Source organism: Pezoporus flaviventris, unplaced genomic scaffold, assembly GCF_033815535.1.
Source record: "Pezoporus flaviventris isolate CSIRO_AGI_PZ_B2104156 unplaced genomic scaffold, CSIRO_AGI_Pfla_v1 ptg000015l, whole genome shotgun sequence".
Taxonomy (NCBI): domain Eukaryota; kingdom Metazoa; phylum Chordata; class Aves; order Psittaciformes; family Psittacidae; genus Pezoporus; species Pezoporus flaviventris.
In genome coordinates, this window is record NW_026892563.1 from 27,043,929 (window position 1) to 27,061,216 (window position 17,288).

The 17,288-nt window shown below is 41.6% G+C and overlaps 2 protein-coding genes across 7 annotated transcripts in view; one reads left to right on the forward strand and one right to left on the reverse strand.

Moving 5' to 3' along the window:
• The window catches only part of CMSS1 (cms1 ribosomal small subunit homolog), a 250,502-nt gene that overhangs the window by 42,504 nt on the left and 190,710 nt on the right, over nt 1-17,288 (reverse strand). Inside the window, exon 1 of one of the 5 annotated variants that reach the window (XM_061453893.1) lies at nt 13,340-13,373. The exons of the other annotated variants lie outside the window; for them this stretch is intronic. Coding sequence (XP_061309877.1) covers nt 13,340-13,358 — 19 coding nt within the window. The 5' untranslated portion in view covers nt 13,359-13,373. Of the gene's footprint in view, nt 1-13,339; nt 13,374-17,288 lie in introns of those variants that run through there. 5 annotated transcript variants of the gene reach the window in all.
• The window catches only part of FILIP1L (filamin A interacting protein 1 like), a 207,602-nt gene that overhangs the window by 2,123 nt on the left and 188,191 nt on the right, over nt 1-17,288 (forward strand). The gene's annotated exons all lie outside the window — the stretch shown is intronic.

Below are 17,288 nucleotides of genomic sequence, written 5' to 3' on the forward strand. Positions count from 1 at the left end.
TTCACTCTGAGGGTGGTGAGACACTGGAACAAGTTGCTCAGAGAAGCTGTGGCTGCCCCATCCTTGGCAGTGTTCAAGGCCAGGTTGGACAGGGCTTTGAGCAACCTGGTCTAGGGGAAGGTGTCCCTGCCCATGGCAGGGGGTTGGGACTGGGTGAGCTTTAAGGTCCCTTCCAACCCAAACCATTCTACAATTCTAAAATTTGGGTAGCATGATACGGAGTCAACTCAGGCTGTGTGGCATGTGATAATTCAGATTAATCCAGGAGGTTTATATTTCAAGAACTCAAAGAAGAGGCTGTTATGGGAGGATCACTGAAGTACTGCAAATGCATTCACCAAGTCCATCAGCAAGTAAAAGGCTTCACAGTATAAAAGCAACTAGTGTGGCCTCAGATTGGCAGCAACCTTATATAAACAGTTGTTATACACTGATAGAAAAGAGGACACATGCATCTTCTAAGTTTTTAAATGTTCACATTTTACCTAAAGTTACTGCTTAATAAATCAACTTAGTCCCTGTGACACTTTGGCACCTATTCTCTGTTTGTGTGCGAGAAAATGTTATTTCTTCATCAGTGTTAAAGACATCAGGGTTGTAGGGTGTGGATTAAAACAAAGCAGTACAGATGTGGCTGTAGCTTACTAACATAGCATTCAAAATACTACTCTGGCAGAGGGGCTGCATCCCAGAGGTAGCCAGGGACTGGCTTGTTTTGAAGGGAGCATTATCACACCTTCCCCACAGGAGCTGAGCCTAGAAGATCTCTGTCACTCAAACTGGTGGGAGGTTTATTGGCATATGGATGAGAGGATGACAGGAATGGAAAATGGCAGCATCACTTCAATGATAAACAGGAGTGTGGCATTACTGGAAGAAGCTAGAAGGAAGCACATGTGAGTGAACAGCCCTCACTGTCCAATGCAGACAAACCTCAATCTACTTCTAACCTTTCTCTGGCTGGGCGGATCCTGCTTCGTAGGATTCTCCTCTTCCTATTCTCCCCTCTCCGTTAAAAAATTCCAGCACCACAATGAGCTGGCTTCATCTTGCTAAGGTGTGACTTCCAATGGGCACAATGTGGCCATCCTAGTGGGGACCACCACGGAAGGAAAAAAAAAATAAAAAAGAAAGTAAAAAGCAGGAAAAGATTTTTATTTCCTCCTGTAGTGCCAGAAAGAAAGACTGAAACCCTTTGTTTCTATTATGGGGGCTCAGATGGGGCTGAAATCCACTTTCCTCACTGGGTGTGGGAAGGCATGTCTGACATGCCCAAGGTTGTGGAGGAGGAGGAAGAGGAGGCTTGGCTGATGATACATGCTGCCAGCTGGCCAGGCAAAGCTCCAAGGGGACATTCACAAACTCCTGGCTTTGGCAGTCACCTTTTGCTGACAGGCCTAAGCAGTGCCAGAGCCAGAGGGCTAAATCCAAAAGAGCACCAGGGGGGATGACCAAGTCCCACCAACAGTCATATTGCCTACTATCACTTGCTGTATTTATGTTCTTGCTTGGGGCTTTCTCCTGGCGCAACCAAACAGTAAATGATAGTAGGAGTTTCCTGCTGCCCTGCAAACCTGAACAAGCTGGGGTTTTAAGGGGAGTCAACTCATACCTTTAGCAAGAGGCCCTGTCAGCATCATTGGCACATGGCTCTGTAGCCAGCCCACAGGACCCAGGACTCAACTCCACCCACCACCATCATCACATAGCTGTTGCTGCAGACAACATCCAGGCAGGGACATCCAAAAGGGGATGGAAGAGTATAAGAGTAAAGGTGGCATCTAGAGAGTCAGAGTACTTGGGTATAGTTCTCTGTGTGTATGCCTGTATGAGGAGGGAACACAATATCTGGTATGAAAACAAGTTGCTACAGATGCAGAAGCAGTCTTACCTCAAAACATGCATAAAAATTATCTTTCAAAACCTTTTGTGACTATAGCCACAACTCCTGAATATACTTCCCAGGAAGGGACAGAGGATGACATGATAATACATGCTGTATAGGAAAGACAGATACTTACAGGCACAGAAAATCATAGAGCTATAGTTAAGCAGACAATTAAATTATTGTAGTCATTCTGCTAAAGAATGTTTTCCCAACACCTACCAGTAAAAGGGAAGGGGAAGAAAATCAAAGTTCATACTCGCAACAAACCACATAGCCCTAAGCTTTGTCTGACCTGCTTTCACAAATTCATCTCCCAAAAATAGGAGGAAAAGAAACCCCAACCACTCAACAACAGAACTTTTCCATAGGGTCCCCTGCTGCATTTTTCTCTCTGTGCACCAGAGGTATAGTGAAATCTTGTTGCAGAAAAAAAGTCTGCTTTGAGGTGAAAAATAGACTCAGCAGTCTGCATCTTCTTTCAGGCTGATCAGGACTAATGTAAAAGTGTTAGAATTAATGCAAAGATCTCCAAAGACTGGTTTTCAAATTTTGTGGTAGAAAAAATTTCTTTTAATGCTGGCAAATTCACTCTTGTCTACCCCAAAGCACAATAAGGCTTCATGCTCACATCTAAGCAGAATAAGGCACAGAAAAAAAATCCATTTGAAGATCTAGACAATCTACAGGCCTGCAGTACCACACTGCTTTGCACCTGCAATTGCCAACTCCAGACTGCTGAAAACTGCAGGCAGAACACTGCCCGCTACACTCAGTGCCTTACTTCTCGCCCAGACATCTTTGTGGTTCCACCCAGTACAGTCTGATGGGTCTCAGCCCTTACTTCAGTGATTATTCAGGATTGATACACAACCCATTCATGCAGGGTAAGATCTGCTGTGTAGAGCCTCCATATAAAAACAGGAACCTGCAGGGGAAAGGGAGGCAGAAGGAGTGGCCACACATGACAGCAGACATTGACCACCAGGGCAACAGGGGACACAGCAGATGCAGCCGGCTTTCCTGTGGTCATATCTGTATCTCTCTTGAAGTCATACAAATGCACGTAAAAATGTACACAGTTGCATACAGACAAATTACAAAGTTGCAAAGGGTGGGGACCCACTCCATCCATTAACAGCAAAACATAGTATTTTAGACTAAAATGAAACACCTCCTTTGAAGAATGCATTTATTTAATATGGACTTGGAATTTGATCATATAAAACAGAAAGCAACTATGGCTTTGCCTAAAAATGATGATGAGAATGAAATTGAACAACAAAGTAGTTTACTTGGAATGTTATAAAATAGTGTGCAGGGGTATGAGACAGCATGAATATACCCAGAGCAGCAACAGTTTATCTATGTGTTCAAAACTATTTAAAAATTGAGGACCTGCATCTGGCCACCTGCAAGGATTATTTTCTCATTTTCATAGAGCTGTTTCCAACTCCAAGTTTAGTGACAGCTACGGAAGTAAGCTGAAAACAAAGTGCTCCACTAGGGCACAAGTTTCTTATGGCAGTAATAGAGGTACACAGCATGCTCACAGAAAGACCTTTGCTCTCTCATGGGAGCTTAGCAGGAGCCAGGAGCCTGGGAAAGCAGCAGTACAGCAATGGCTGTGCTTTGCTGAAGCAGTTTCTCTATGAATAGTTTGTTCATGGCTTTCTGCTGCTCTGCGACGTGTCAAGGAAAAGGATTATATGTGTAAGGCTAGATTGTACCAGTACGTTTCATTTGAAGATGAAGGTGGTTAACTCTAAAACAATTCCCAATGAAAATCCTACCTACACAACATGACATAGTCATGCAGGGAGAAATAGCTAAAAGTGGGATTATACAAAACTAACAGAAATTTCTCACCTTCCATTACATAAGCCTAAATTCTCTCAGTTGCAGCAAATTCACAGTGACCACTACTGGGGCTAAAACACCACTGAAAGTAATCCTACCTGAATTCTTTTGTCTCCAGCATCAGTAAGTGAAAGTGCATATGCACAGCTGCAAAACTGCAAATTACAATTTTACATTAAATGAAACTTGGACTAAACACAGTCCTGATAAAATAAATCCTTGGAGGTGAACTTCTCCATTTTTCACTCATAACCAGTTTTTTAGTACACCCATTTGTTTCTCAGATATCCCTGGAGAACACTGTTCAACCTCTAGCATGGAAAAAACATTTAAAAAAATTAGTATTTACAGCAGGGTTGTATTTAGCACAGTACCCATGCCATTTTCATAACCACTAATAATACTGCAGAAGAGTACGAGAGCGAAGGATGAAAAGAAGGTAAAATAATCCCCAAATGAGTGGCAAATGTTTTAGATACTCTCCTTAAAGAGGCAATTTAAAAGCCATATGCAAAATATAGTGGAAAAATAGGCATTTTCCATCAAGTCTTGTCTGTCTTTAAAAACACTCAATTTAAACAGAATACGAGTAGCAGCCTTTCTTCCTGTTACTATGTTTTATTCTGCTAACATAATCATTAGAGTTGTCATCCAGTACAACTTGATGCATACTGTCATAAGTCCACTTACACAACACTTGCCTAAAAGAGTGGGAAGACAAGGAAATCCCACTTGGGAAGAAAGTGGGGTAGTAGAGGACAAGCCTGTCAGTATAGAATTAAAAAAAGAAGGGTTGAGATGATGCACTGGGTCTTGTGTGCTCGAGCACACGCTGTTGCTGTGTGTTGTCTCACACAGTCAAGCCAATGGGCTGCATGTGTGCTCGCTCGCCCACCAGCCAGCACTGGCCCACTTAGAAGGCGAGACAGCTCAGGTTGTGGTGGAGTTTCTCAATATAGATAAGTACACATCAAGAGACTGAAACATATGACCTCTCAACTCTTTTGCAACAGGAAACTTGAGACTCTTGAAGGGAGAAAAACAGAGCATTCACTCCCCCTCGCACCAACTTCCATCTGACCTCCAGCTGTCTGAGGTGGACAACATGTAGTCTAATTATAGGTTTCTTGAGTCTTCCCAGAGACTGTCCTCTTATGTGGGCAAAGAATCTCAAAAATCTCTTTCAGAGCACAGATCTTCCTCCATCTTAGACCCTTATTCTGCCCTATAACAAATGTGCAAGGCAGTTCCCCATCAGATTTGCTCCTAACCAGTGAAAAAGGAAAAAATGTCAGGTTTCATCAAGCAATGAAAGATACAGAGTGACCACTGGAAAAGGCATGGCTACCTTCTTTTCTCCTGTCCTTTCCTTTGAACAATATGGAGAAATATCCACTCCCTTAATGGGGTGTTCTGGAGCCTAAACAACATATGTAAAGTGCTATGGGATTCTTGAAGAAAGTGCTATAGTAAAATAAAACGATAGTTGTTTATTATATTCAGACAGAAAGGACATGAAGCCCTTTTCTCTAACCCTTGAAAAAGCATCAGTGTTTTTAAAAATATTTTCAATAATCCAAACCACATACATTCAGATCATTTAAGATGAAAAACAAACTTGGAGCTTACTCTGTCAGAGACACACAGCTCAGTGGGATGCCTTTTAATTTGCAGCTACAGTTCTCCAGTCTCAGTATTAACAGCCACAGTCAAAGGATTCTTTGTCATGTTTTTGCTATTCAGCAGCTTCTGGGAGAGTGTCCTGACGTGAAACAAGTGAGTGATAAGGCTTAGCCCTATCTAAAGGGCTACTACTGTATCCAGCTCAAGGACAAACTGATGACAGACTATGTAATGCTAGGGTCAGAATATATATGTTATGGCAGAGACAGAAGCAGTGCTTTATCTAGGCCCTGAAGTCTCAACTCTGGAGACAGCCTCATTAGACAGATGTCCTTTGGTATCCTGTACAAATTCACACATTGTGAATTCTTCAACCAAGACCCTGCTGGGAAATGTAGTCTCCTCCCACTTGATTTACTGCAGAACTGCTGATAAGGAAACCCTGCTGTAGCAGAACACAACCCGCAGCACAACAGGAATGAGACAGGCAGCACATCTGGGGAGGGGGAATCAGCATCTCAGCCAAAGTTACAGAAAACAGCAACTGTAAGACAATCCAAGTCTTACTATATGGAAAACAGCACAGCCCTCAAATCAGAGATACTTTGTCTCTTACTGTTTGTCTTTGGCAGCAGAAAGAATGGCCAAATACAATTAGTAGTATCAAACAGAGCCCAGTATAGCAATAAAAAAAGTAAATCCTATGTGCCGTCATGATAATTTTATCCTTTTGTTTGTTTTTTTTTTTAAACTGAACTTAGTAATTAGTTCAGCAATGGCTGGGACAGGAAGGCTGCACCAGGACTCTAATGAAAGCAAAACTCTGGGGAGCGATTTTGATTATAGTAGAGGTTTCAGCTGACTACATTTTAATTAATCGGAGTAGTACAGCACTCTGAATTCCCAGGTATCCCGCTTCAACCTGCAGACTAACATGACTTGTTTTAGGGCATATTTTAACATTGTTCTAATAAATTCTTCAACTGCTCTTTTACAGCTCAAAGGTAATTTGATTTTATTTTTATTATGGAGGCTTTCAATGAGCATTTCAATTACAAATCACTAAAATGATGTGGCTGCAGAATGCCAAAAATAGACTCAGAAAACAAATTTTCTAATTATAAAAGTTTTTTCAGATTGATAAACCGTTTTAATTTAAAATAGGTCTCTATTATAATGAAGACAAGCCACAGTAGCATTCAGTTAAAAAAGCTCAGTAAAGACCCATAATATTAGCTAACATCCCCTACAGGATAAACACATAAGTTGTCAATTACAAGAGAAAAGCAGAATGTTCAGGGTTTGATACACGGCGCAGTGTCTGCATTAACTGTATAATCTGACTTAAGCAAGGACTGACAATATGCATACAAATAAATAGCAAATGAAAAACCACATCCCAAAATGAGTAAGTTTTGAGCTCATACATAATTAGACTCATCAGATATGGTGTAATTTCTAGCTTTAAATTCACAAAGCATGTACATTTTCCTTTGCATTCTTCTCCGCATCCTGAATTCACCAGTCTTTTGCTACTGTATGGAGATGAGAATGTTAAACTGCCCAGCATCCTCCCACTTCCTATTGAGATGCTACAGTCTCCAACATCAAGTAAATGTGACCTGCAGACTTGGTTGTATGTATGCTGCTGCTATCCAGCCGCAGTAGTAAATGACTGAATCTTCCTCAAAGAGGGATGTAAAATTAGGAAAAGATCCATACATTATAAAAGGATGAGGGGAAGGCAGCCATAAACCAGAGAGGGCTAAAGACCCAAGAGAAGGGCAGAGCACACAGCTGAAGCTAGTAGCAGTGGTGGCAGGAAAGTGTATGAGGGCAACAGACATGGAGCTCTAGCCTAGCTCTGAGCCAGTACACTTCTCCATGTTGATCATGTCAAAAATGCTTCATTTTCTACAAACCGGGTAAGCTGCTGTACTACCTGCTCCATATCCATGAGGTCACGGAGCTGTCACTTGGTCCCTGCATGGGAGATGGTAGACTCCTGCTGTCTCAAGGCACTGTCTCTCAGTTGTAGAAACATACTTGCTCCTAGCAGCACCTACCCCTGCTAAGGGGTACTGAGCCCCTCATGGCTACACCACTAGCCCAAATGCAGCCACCTCTGCCAGGTGTCCTCTGTTGTTATCTAAACCTTTTGAGAAGTCAGACACCATGACTTTTTCCCTAGGGACAAGAAAGAGTAACTTCACATGGTCCTTTACCCCAGTGTATCCATAAAGCTGCCAAAACCCAACCCAAAATAAAGTACCAATTAGATCAGTTCTGTGTAGGATAAAAAAGGGTAGCTCACCTCTGTGTTGAAGTATTGAAGCAAACATGATTTAAAAGAATGATAATGGATTTCCTTTGACAACGGGACAGGTACAGACCTCAGCTCACATCTGTGACAAGGCATCTAGTTCAACAATCACTATTTTCTTTCAGTTTCTGCTAACCTAACAGCGCTACAGATACTCTATTTTACAGTTGTCATTACCGCAAATATTGCAGGAATAATTTCCTACGCTGAATAATTAGAGAACTGGGTAAAGGCCATGTCATTCTCAGGAGCACGTAAAATTGTTCCAGGTTGGAAATCAGTCATCCATGCCTAGCAGTAATTCTTTGTGAAACAAAGCTTAGAGAGTTTGGACTGCAAATCTCAAAGAGGAAAAAGTATCAAATTATTGCCACAGACCAAGGCACAAAAATCTGACTTTATGATTTGGAGATGCAGTTTCTGCACAGATTTGCAAGCCTGAAGCATTTTTTAATTCTTTTTTTTTCCTCACACTGAGCAACCGAGTACTTAGTTCAGGGTTCAGAAGAGCTCAAGTGATGTATTTAAAGCCTGCTGGGTACACTGTCACTTACACTATGTTCGAAACAGAAGGAAAAGAACAGCTGCTATTGCTCTCCCTGCCCCAAGTTAAGTACCAGGATTGGGAACTCCCCACCAGGAGCATGTGAAAGCACCGGCACTCACATGCTGCAGCCTCCAGTGATTTAGAACTCCCCTCCTCATCTTCTACTCTTCACTCATACCTTGTCTTTCAACTGCATCCAATGACGAGTAAAGGTAAATAATGCAGTAGACTTTACCTGGGGCTGACCCTAAAAGCAGATTCAAAACCGCAAGCTTGGGCAGATCCTAGCCAGGATCTCTCCCTTGAGCCCAAAAGAGTTTGAGCCTACAAAGCCGTATCACTTCACGGCTCTGAATTATACTCTGGCTCCTGAGCTCCTTGGTAGTATCAAGAGCAACTAATGTCCCAGGATTTTTCTACAGGTCATTAAGAAAGTGAAGTTACATTAAAGGAAGGTGGGAAGCTGATGCATGCCGCCCTCTGGCCTAGGTGATCTTGACAGAAGTCAGGTTTTCTGAGCTCCTTTTAAGGTTAGAGCCTCAGAAAAAGTACCTTGGCAGGAGGCTTGCCCTCAGAAAACATGTTGTGGGTAAACTCATGGCTGTGTTAAAAGTCACCTACCTCTAGCTATTAGCCCTGAAGTCACTGAATGCAAGGAGGGAGAAAGCATTATTTCTGAAAACGGGGAGGGAGACCACACCCTCACACCAGTAAGAGTACCACTGCACCAGTACAGTACTACCAGTACACAGCACCAGTGCTTTATGAACATGTGTAATAGTAAAAAAGATGCTCATGACTCCAAACTATAATTATTATGAGAACTGCCCCAAGGAGGAAAGTGATAAAGAAAATGCTGCTTTAACACAAGCATTGGTTTTACTGGGTTTGTTTGATTTTTTTTAACTAGAGATTCTGTACACCTCCTTCTCCTTAAATTGCTTGTGCATGTCTTGGGAGTGGACACTGTGCATTTGAAATAACTGAATCACAAGCATGCCTTCCAAGCAAGCCTTGCAGGGATGAGGGGGAAACTGCATGCACAAGAGTCTTCAAGCTGCCTACACATGCAGCAGGTGCCTCCTACCGGGTCACTGGAAAAATCCATTCAGCCATTCCAGCAGCTTTTAAGAGCAAGTAAAATACAGACAACGATATAGGGCACTGGGAGGCCAAGGGGGTACCACATCTCAAAGCAATGTTTGGATAGGCTTGGGCAGTTTTTGGCCTATTCTAACATCACTTAAGAGCGGCAGATTTTTTTTTTGATGTTAGAATAATTTCTGTCTCCACCATTTGAGGAAGATAAAGATCATGTGTTCACTGCACAGACCAGCCTCAGTAGGACAGTAAATACAAGGTGCAAGACAGGTAGTCAAAAGTCCCAACCTGTGTTCAACACAGAAAATATTCAAGAGATGAACCTCCAAATTCAAAATGGAAAGCAGAAGTGACTGCAGAGGATTTTCATTCAAAAAAACAGCTTCTGTTTAGGTTCACTGGTCAAGACTTCTGTTAGCATGTACTTCAGGAAACTCACAGTATCCTTGCACTCTGCTATACATGGAGGAAACAACATTCCCACAGCTGTATTCCTGTGTTAATTATGGAGCCATTTTTCAAAGACAGTTTTGAAGCATACAGAGCTATGACTTGGACATGATCAAAAGTCCATAGATTTGCTGCTGCATTCCATACAGTCAACTACAAGAAGTGAGCAACTTGCCTCCAGAACTAACCGGAGTTAATCTGGCTGTTTCAGATGGTTCATCTCACTCCTCTCAGGAGGCCCAAAACAGGCAGCTGCTCCTCCTCACAAGCAGTGCTTGCCACAGCATCCCAACAGATTAAGCTCCATTTCCCCATGAAGCTATACATTATTAATCTTATCTGAAGCAGACAGTGCTGACGCCCAGCTTCCCCACTGTCTGGAAGAACACCAGCTGTCTCCAGCTTAGCCTGAGTCAACAGAGTGCGTGTATCAAGAGGAAATATTTCTTAAAACTTCACAGGATTCAGAATCCTTCCCCTAGTCTTCTCCCTACCTACTCTCACAGAAACTGCCTGGGATTCACCCCAATCCATCTCTCTGCATGCCCAGGTGCAATAGCCTTGAGTTTACATCATCTGTTTACGACAGAACTGTGCCATTTCCTCTCAGACAAGGACCTGGCCCCAACACCCCATCCATTTGTGTTTTTTCAGAGATGGGTTACTGCAAGACTGTCTTTATCAGACCAACAGAAGGAGATGCTTAGATTATGGAGCCAGTGAAAGTTATGGTAGCACACCTCCCAAAGCACAGGAATGGACATTAAAGAAAGTAACTGTACCCCCCCAGTTCCTTAGATTTTACTTCTTAGAAGTCTTTTGTGGGTTTGGATCTATGGCTCAAGAATCTCTATGGTCTTTTTCTTCATTCATTAGCACTGGAGCATTACAGACAATAGATATCACATACTTGCTAATGTTGTAAATACAGAAGTTCATTTCTACTGAAAGGCAACCAAATCGAGGAAGAACTTTCAACTTTGAACTTAAAAACTGGTCAGTAAGGGGTACTGGATAAGACTTGTATTCATCAGCCCTTCTTAAAAGTGGTTACAAACAAGTGGATAACAAATTACACAAAACCCAGGAAGAAACAGATTTTTACTGACTTATAAACCTTTCAAGGCCTCTAAAAATCTCAAAGGTTTTTTAATGGTTGTGTGGACATGGCACAGACTGGTGCAATAAAAGCACATGGCTCAACAGGTAGACGAAGCCCCTAAAAACCAAACACTAAGCAATGCAGCTAATTTTGCAACAAAAACTTATTTCTTGGACCAGTTTTGCTTTTTAGGATGCAGTCCACCAGTGAGTTGGCTTATGAACAATCACATCATGACACACATAGCTTGCATATCCCATCCTCTCATGAAAAACAGGGGTCTCTATAGTGGCAACACTACCTGTGAGGAAACACTATTTTTAAATAAAAGCCTTTCATTCTGGGGTAAATGATTTCCAAACAGATTTTGATCCCTTAAATCAGGGACCAAAACCTTGTGAGCAAGTAGGAAAGCATTCTACAACTTGAAATGTTACAGCCAAGCTGATGAAAGATAGCTCAAGCAACTTTAATGGCTCACAAGCAGTCATTTTTACTGTAGAAATCAACACACCATGCAGGTCCAATAAAAGCAAATTACTTGTTATTATGGAAAACACACTAATTCTACTCACTGTTTCCCGCAGGTCTACAGTAGTAATAAATCCAGATTTGCGTCATTAATCTCTACATAGCAACTAGTAAGTGTACAGTAAGTAGTGATAAAACCAACAGAAATGCCCCATAATACACATAATATTATTGCCTTTGTGTGAGAAGTCACCATGTGGTAAGTGAATATTAAAATATTCAAAGATCCAGCTCATTTTACACAGTTGGGCTCTCTGATGAAAGTTGCACTTGGAGCATGTTAGTGTAATAACACACTCCCACAATTATTTTTTCTTTTTTTTTTAAATCAGTATTTAGAATGAAACACTACGGCTGAATAGTATTACTCTCACCCACTTACATCATCAAAACAACATGACAGTGTTACTTTTATTTTCTAAAGCTCGTTTTTGGAGAAGCAAGTAATCTGTTCTCTCAGGTACTGTTTAGAAAGCAAGATTAGTATATTAAGCCAATTACCTTATCAAGTATTGTGCTTTTTACATTGCCATATTTACAACATAGCTTCAGGCATGGCAAATAAAAGCTGTTTTAAACCTACGATTGCCTCAGAGCTGTTTGACAGGGCTCTGTATGCCTCTTGGAGTTGGCCACTAGTTTTGTAGCGTGAGTCCCAGGCTTAATCCTGAGTCTAAAGTACTTCAGAGAATAAAGATTTCCAAGTAGAAGGCTGAAACGTTACACATCCATACTCAAATTCCAAAGGCAAACCTATTCATCCATAAGGAAGACCTATTTATATGTATTTACCTAGCAAGAATGTACAACGGTATTTGATTGTTTATCATCATAGCAAAGGAAGACAAGATAAGCACATGTATCTCACGAAATTAGCTATTGCCTATAGGCTTCCCCACATTCAGATCTCGGTTTGACCCATAGAGCCACCTGTGTATTTCTATTAAGATATATTCACTAAGCCTACATCAGAAGGCAATGAAAATCAGTTTCCTCCCTTACCTGATTTCCAGTTAACCAGTGGTCTTAAGAATCTGATGTCTCACATTCTAATGTAAAGACCTGAAGCCGAGAATGCCTATTTATACAGGACAGAAAGGAATTTAAATATACACTGATAGAATTTGATTTTAATTACATTGGACACAGTATTTGTCCAAGCAGAAGCACAAGGGGAGTACATTAAAGAACAAAAAAAAAAACCACCCCAAATCATAAACTTGGCTGTTGAAAAAAAACCATGGTCACATCTCTCATGTTAGAAATGTTGATAAGAGTTCAGAGCTGTTGCCAAGGTTACTGTTGTCTTGAATACATACTGACTGTTCAGAACCAGTCACATGACCTAAAGAATAAAACAACATTTAGTTTCATATACATCTGTTAATTCATGTAAAATTAAACAATTAAATTGTTTGCTTTTTTTTTTTTGCTGTTTTGTTTTGCTAAAACCAACCATCATTCAGCATATGTTTAGAAGAATACCCATCTTTCAGGAGTCTTTTAATCAATCATAACAATTTGCAAACCCATTTCAAAAATAAGTATTTAGAGCTCATGGAAGCAACGAACTCAAAGAATGGCTTATATCCAGGCATTGTGTAGACTGAATGATGTGATGCTCCAGATATTTCTCTGCCCATGTGGTATCATCAAAGAACTTTGTTACATTTTCTGTTGTTGGGTGTTGTTTTTTTTTAATAACATGACAAAAATTATGTAAAGAAAGATACAGACATATAGGGAACTAAGAACTGCAAAATGAGACAGGGGTAATGCAAAAGGGGTCATATTCCACCACTCAAACATAAGCCAGCAGAGAGGAAGGAATGAGATTAGAAGAAAGGTCAGAGAAGCAATGGCAGTCAGGTCTTTTCTTGGAAAGAGCTTAAGAATGGAATTAAAACATAAAACAACCTTCATACTTCTCAGACATCACCTTCTCTCTGCACTCTCTTCTCAGTAGTTTGGATAAGACTTTTACTAGACAAACTTTTTTAACTGTCCACTTGTACCCTGAGGTGCTTCAGAAAACTGCTGAGGGCTCAGCTGTCATCCCAGCATAAAGTGCAGTTGGCAAAATACTCTGCTCCACTAATGACCTTCCCTTGATCAAAGAATTTCCAGGGGGTCAAGGAAAAGGGAAAGGAGAAACAACACCTCGCTGTTGAGAAATTATCTCCCATTTCAGACCACAGGACGACTCTTTAGGAAGGTGCTGCCTCTGCTTCAGTTCAGCAAGAGCACAAGAGACTGAGGAACCTTCTGCTGATTTTGACAGCCATGCAAAAAAACCTTCTTTTCCAGTCTCACCACCAACCAGGTCTCTGCAGCAATTTGCAGCAATGTATTTCATTGGGCTACTCCACTAAATTAGTTGCGGGTGCTTCTGTAGTAAATCTTTCCTTAGTCGTGTGCTTCAGTAAAAATGGACTGGAAAAGTCTGCTTCATAGGCTTTGTATCAGCCACAAAAAGCTGAATGACACTGTGAAGTCAAGCCCAAAGTCCCCCAGAGAATTCGGGAGCACCACTGTCACATCACAATTTTCCAGTTTCATCCACTCAGCTGAAAGGATGTTTGAAATCAACATTTCTGTGGACAAAGAAAATCTCATTTCATTCTTCTCTCATTACTGAAGTGTGGCTGAAACCTTCTATTCTCAGAACAGCCACAAATAACTAACCCCTGGTACATGTAGGGAAATTTTAGTCTCAGAAGTAGAATTTCTCATAAGAACTTTTAAGCAACTGAAGATATAGAAAGGGACACTGTTACTTGGTCTCAGCTAGAGCAGTTGTTAACAAGATGATATGGGCCTGCCTTTAAAGTCTATTTGCACAAAAGGAGGTGAATCTGTCAGTAAACAGCAGGGTAACATCACCACACCCATAAACCTCTCTTCTAGAAGTGCCATACACCTGAGTATCACCCATGAAAGCAGATCCCATGGTTGATGTGAATGCCATCTAAGGCCCTCTTAACTCAAGCTCTGTTTCAGACCCTGAGATGCTGTTTCTTAACAGCATGACACAGGCCATCGTGCTGGAAGTCAGTCTGTTTCTGGGAAATGCCACTCCACTTCCACTTCTGACTTTTCTCCTTTCTCAGGTTTGCCCCTATAGCCAAAAAGCTTGTTTGGTGCTCCAACTAATCTATACCTCGAGTTAAAATGTTAAACATTAAACCCTTAGTACTTCATTCTGAGTTTAAGGCTGAGATTGAGAATCTCATAAAACCCAGAATGCTTAAGGTATGGCTTAAAACTACAAATTACAGCCCTTTTCCCAGCACCTTCTGTATTTATAAAAAAGAAAAATAAAAAAAGTATTACAAAGCTTATCAGAAACAAACTTCAATACAAGTGGAGTGAGATTTCAGAGGACACCCATCATCTCTATTGCAAACATGTATGCCAGAGCACAGAGTGTTAAGGTGATCTTCCTCAAACCACATGCCAAGTTAACGGCAAAGCCAGGGGCAGTATACAAATCTCACTGACATGGTAAAACATTAATAAGCCCACATGTGGCTTTTCTGCTTATTTACTGTATGTGTCTCTGCATCAACTTATTTTTCACATGCTGATTATTCATGACTGAACTATGCTTTTCCCACACTTGGGGAGTGCTACATGCAACTGCTCCCTATTTTCACTGAGTGAACTATCACCAGAGTGGGAGTCAGGCCTTTGAACAGCCTTAGTTCAATTAAAATCCCAAGCCTTTATGCTTGCTGTTACCGTATTTCTCTACTAGTTACTAGAAATATCATCATATTTCTCTTATTTCTGAGAACTTGTGGTTAAACAGGGCAAATCCCTCCCCACCCTTACTACGTGTAAGGTAGCCTCTCCAACTGCCCACTGTGCTAAACTCCACAAGGATAAATCTGAGCGACACATCAGACTCACAAAAAAAGAAAGTCATCGAGCATCCCCTATAGTGCTACTGGCAAACAGGCAGGGAAGCTCAACAAGACAGAGAAGCTGCTGTACTCTTACTGCCTGCCTTGCATGTGTAAGATCCCCGTTTCTCAGGACACTATCAGTGATACAGAGCCCACAGGGTGGTTCCCACTGCCCATCCCCTTTGTTTAGCTTCTTAGGGAAATGACCACGGTATCTGTGTGGATATGCTTACCGCTGTGTGCTTATCCCAGATTTTTTTTCTGTGGTCCACAGTCATTACACAAAGGCAGGGAGGCGATTCTATAACGATCTTTGTGGAAGGTGAGGCTGGCATGTGTGATCCCAGACAGAGGGGAGAATCCCAGCAAAATCCTCAACCAAGTAAAAAGTTTCAGCTGACATTCACAGTCAACTGGACAGAAATTTATAGGAAAGTAAGCATGTTCAACCCCACTGCTCAGAGAACTACTCATCTGTCCAGGCAGGCTCTGTAAAACACTCATTTGGATGATTTATACCATTTTTTCTTCTAAGAAATCTTTCCCAGCACTGGAACACAAGGGAGCAGACCGGTGGGTGCCACACATTTGTTAGCACAGAAAAGATCTTTATAAAAGAAAATTTTGTACTTTCCAAATCAAGAGGAAACAAGCCAGTGACATGGTGTTGCAAGGGATCCTGTTTCTTTCTAAGCATGCCTTTTCAAATACTTTGCAATTACATACCTTCAAGTACAGAAAAGCATCCACTTGGAAATAAGCAAGAGGATAGAGCCAATGTATGTATTTTAGGGTGAGTTTTTTTTCTCAAGGTCTGTATATCAGAGCAGAGATATCTATTATGAATATTTTGATCATACATTGCAAGCCAACACCAGCCATGGCTGCTTAAGTAAGGGGGGAAGGGAAAGACTGACCCCCATTATGACCTCTGTGCAAGTCCTGCCCCTTAGCTACCCATGCTGCAACAAACGACCCTGGCAGTGGCCCATTACGCATGAGGTTTACCACTAACCTTGCTCATGATGATGCAAGGCAGCCACAGAGCAAACACAAGCCACTCAGCTGGCAGATCTGCAGGGGCACTTGTAAGAAACAGGCAGTGACCTTTTCAGCCAGCAAAAACTACAGCAGGAAGACAACACATGAACAAACCTTATCATGCAACAGAAAATTTCCTCACTGGCGTAATAATGTAAAGGGAGACTATTTCCCACTGGCAGTTTTCTACATGAGGATGTAGCCTCAGTACAAAGGGAAGCATGAACTGCCAGGCTAAAAAAGTTGTGACAGACCTCAGCAAGCATACTCTTAGAATCATAGAATAGTTAGGGTTGGAAAGGACCTTAAGATCATCAAGTTCCAAACCCCCCTGCCATGGGCAGGGACACCTCATACTAAACCATATCACCCAAGGCTCTGTCCAACCTGGCCTTGAACACTGCCAGGTATGAAGCATTCACAGCTTCCCTGGGCAACCCATTCCAGTGCCTTGCTACTCTCACAGTAAAGAACTTCCTCCTTATATCCAGTCTACTCTTCCATTTCTTGAGTAGTTCAGACCTGGCCAGGCACATATCACATTGCCTCCACAGCAGTACTCCTTTGAGAACCAGGCATTTAACAATATAGACAGCCCCTGGGATGAAGGCAGTACATTAGAGAGGACAGGAGACCCAGACATGTAGCTTTACCGCACAGAGGGTCTCTCTCATTAGTGAGAATGGAGCTTTGCCACATTTTCTCTTGAACCTTCACCCTCCCAGAAAGCAAACGCTACGGCAGGAGAGCTGTGGACTCCGTACAACTCTGTTCACCTATTTAAACTGCGTCAAATCCTGCTACCTAATAACACCACCCTCTCTCTACCTCACAGATAGCTTCCCTTCTTTTCCCCCATGAAACTTCCAATGCTTTTTTTTTCAAGTAGAAATTACCAACATTGATGGAATTCTGAT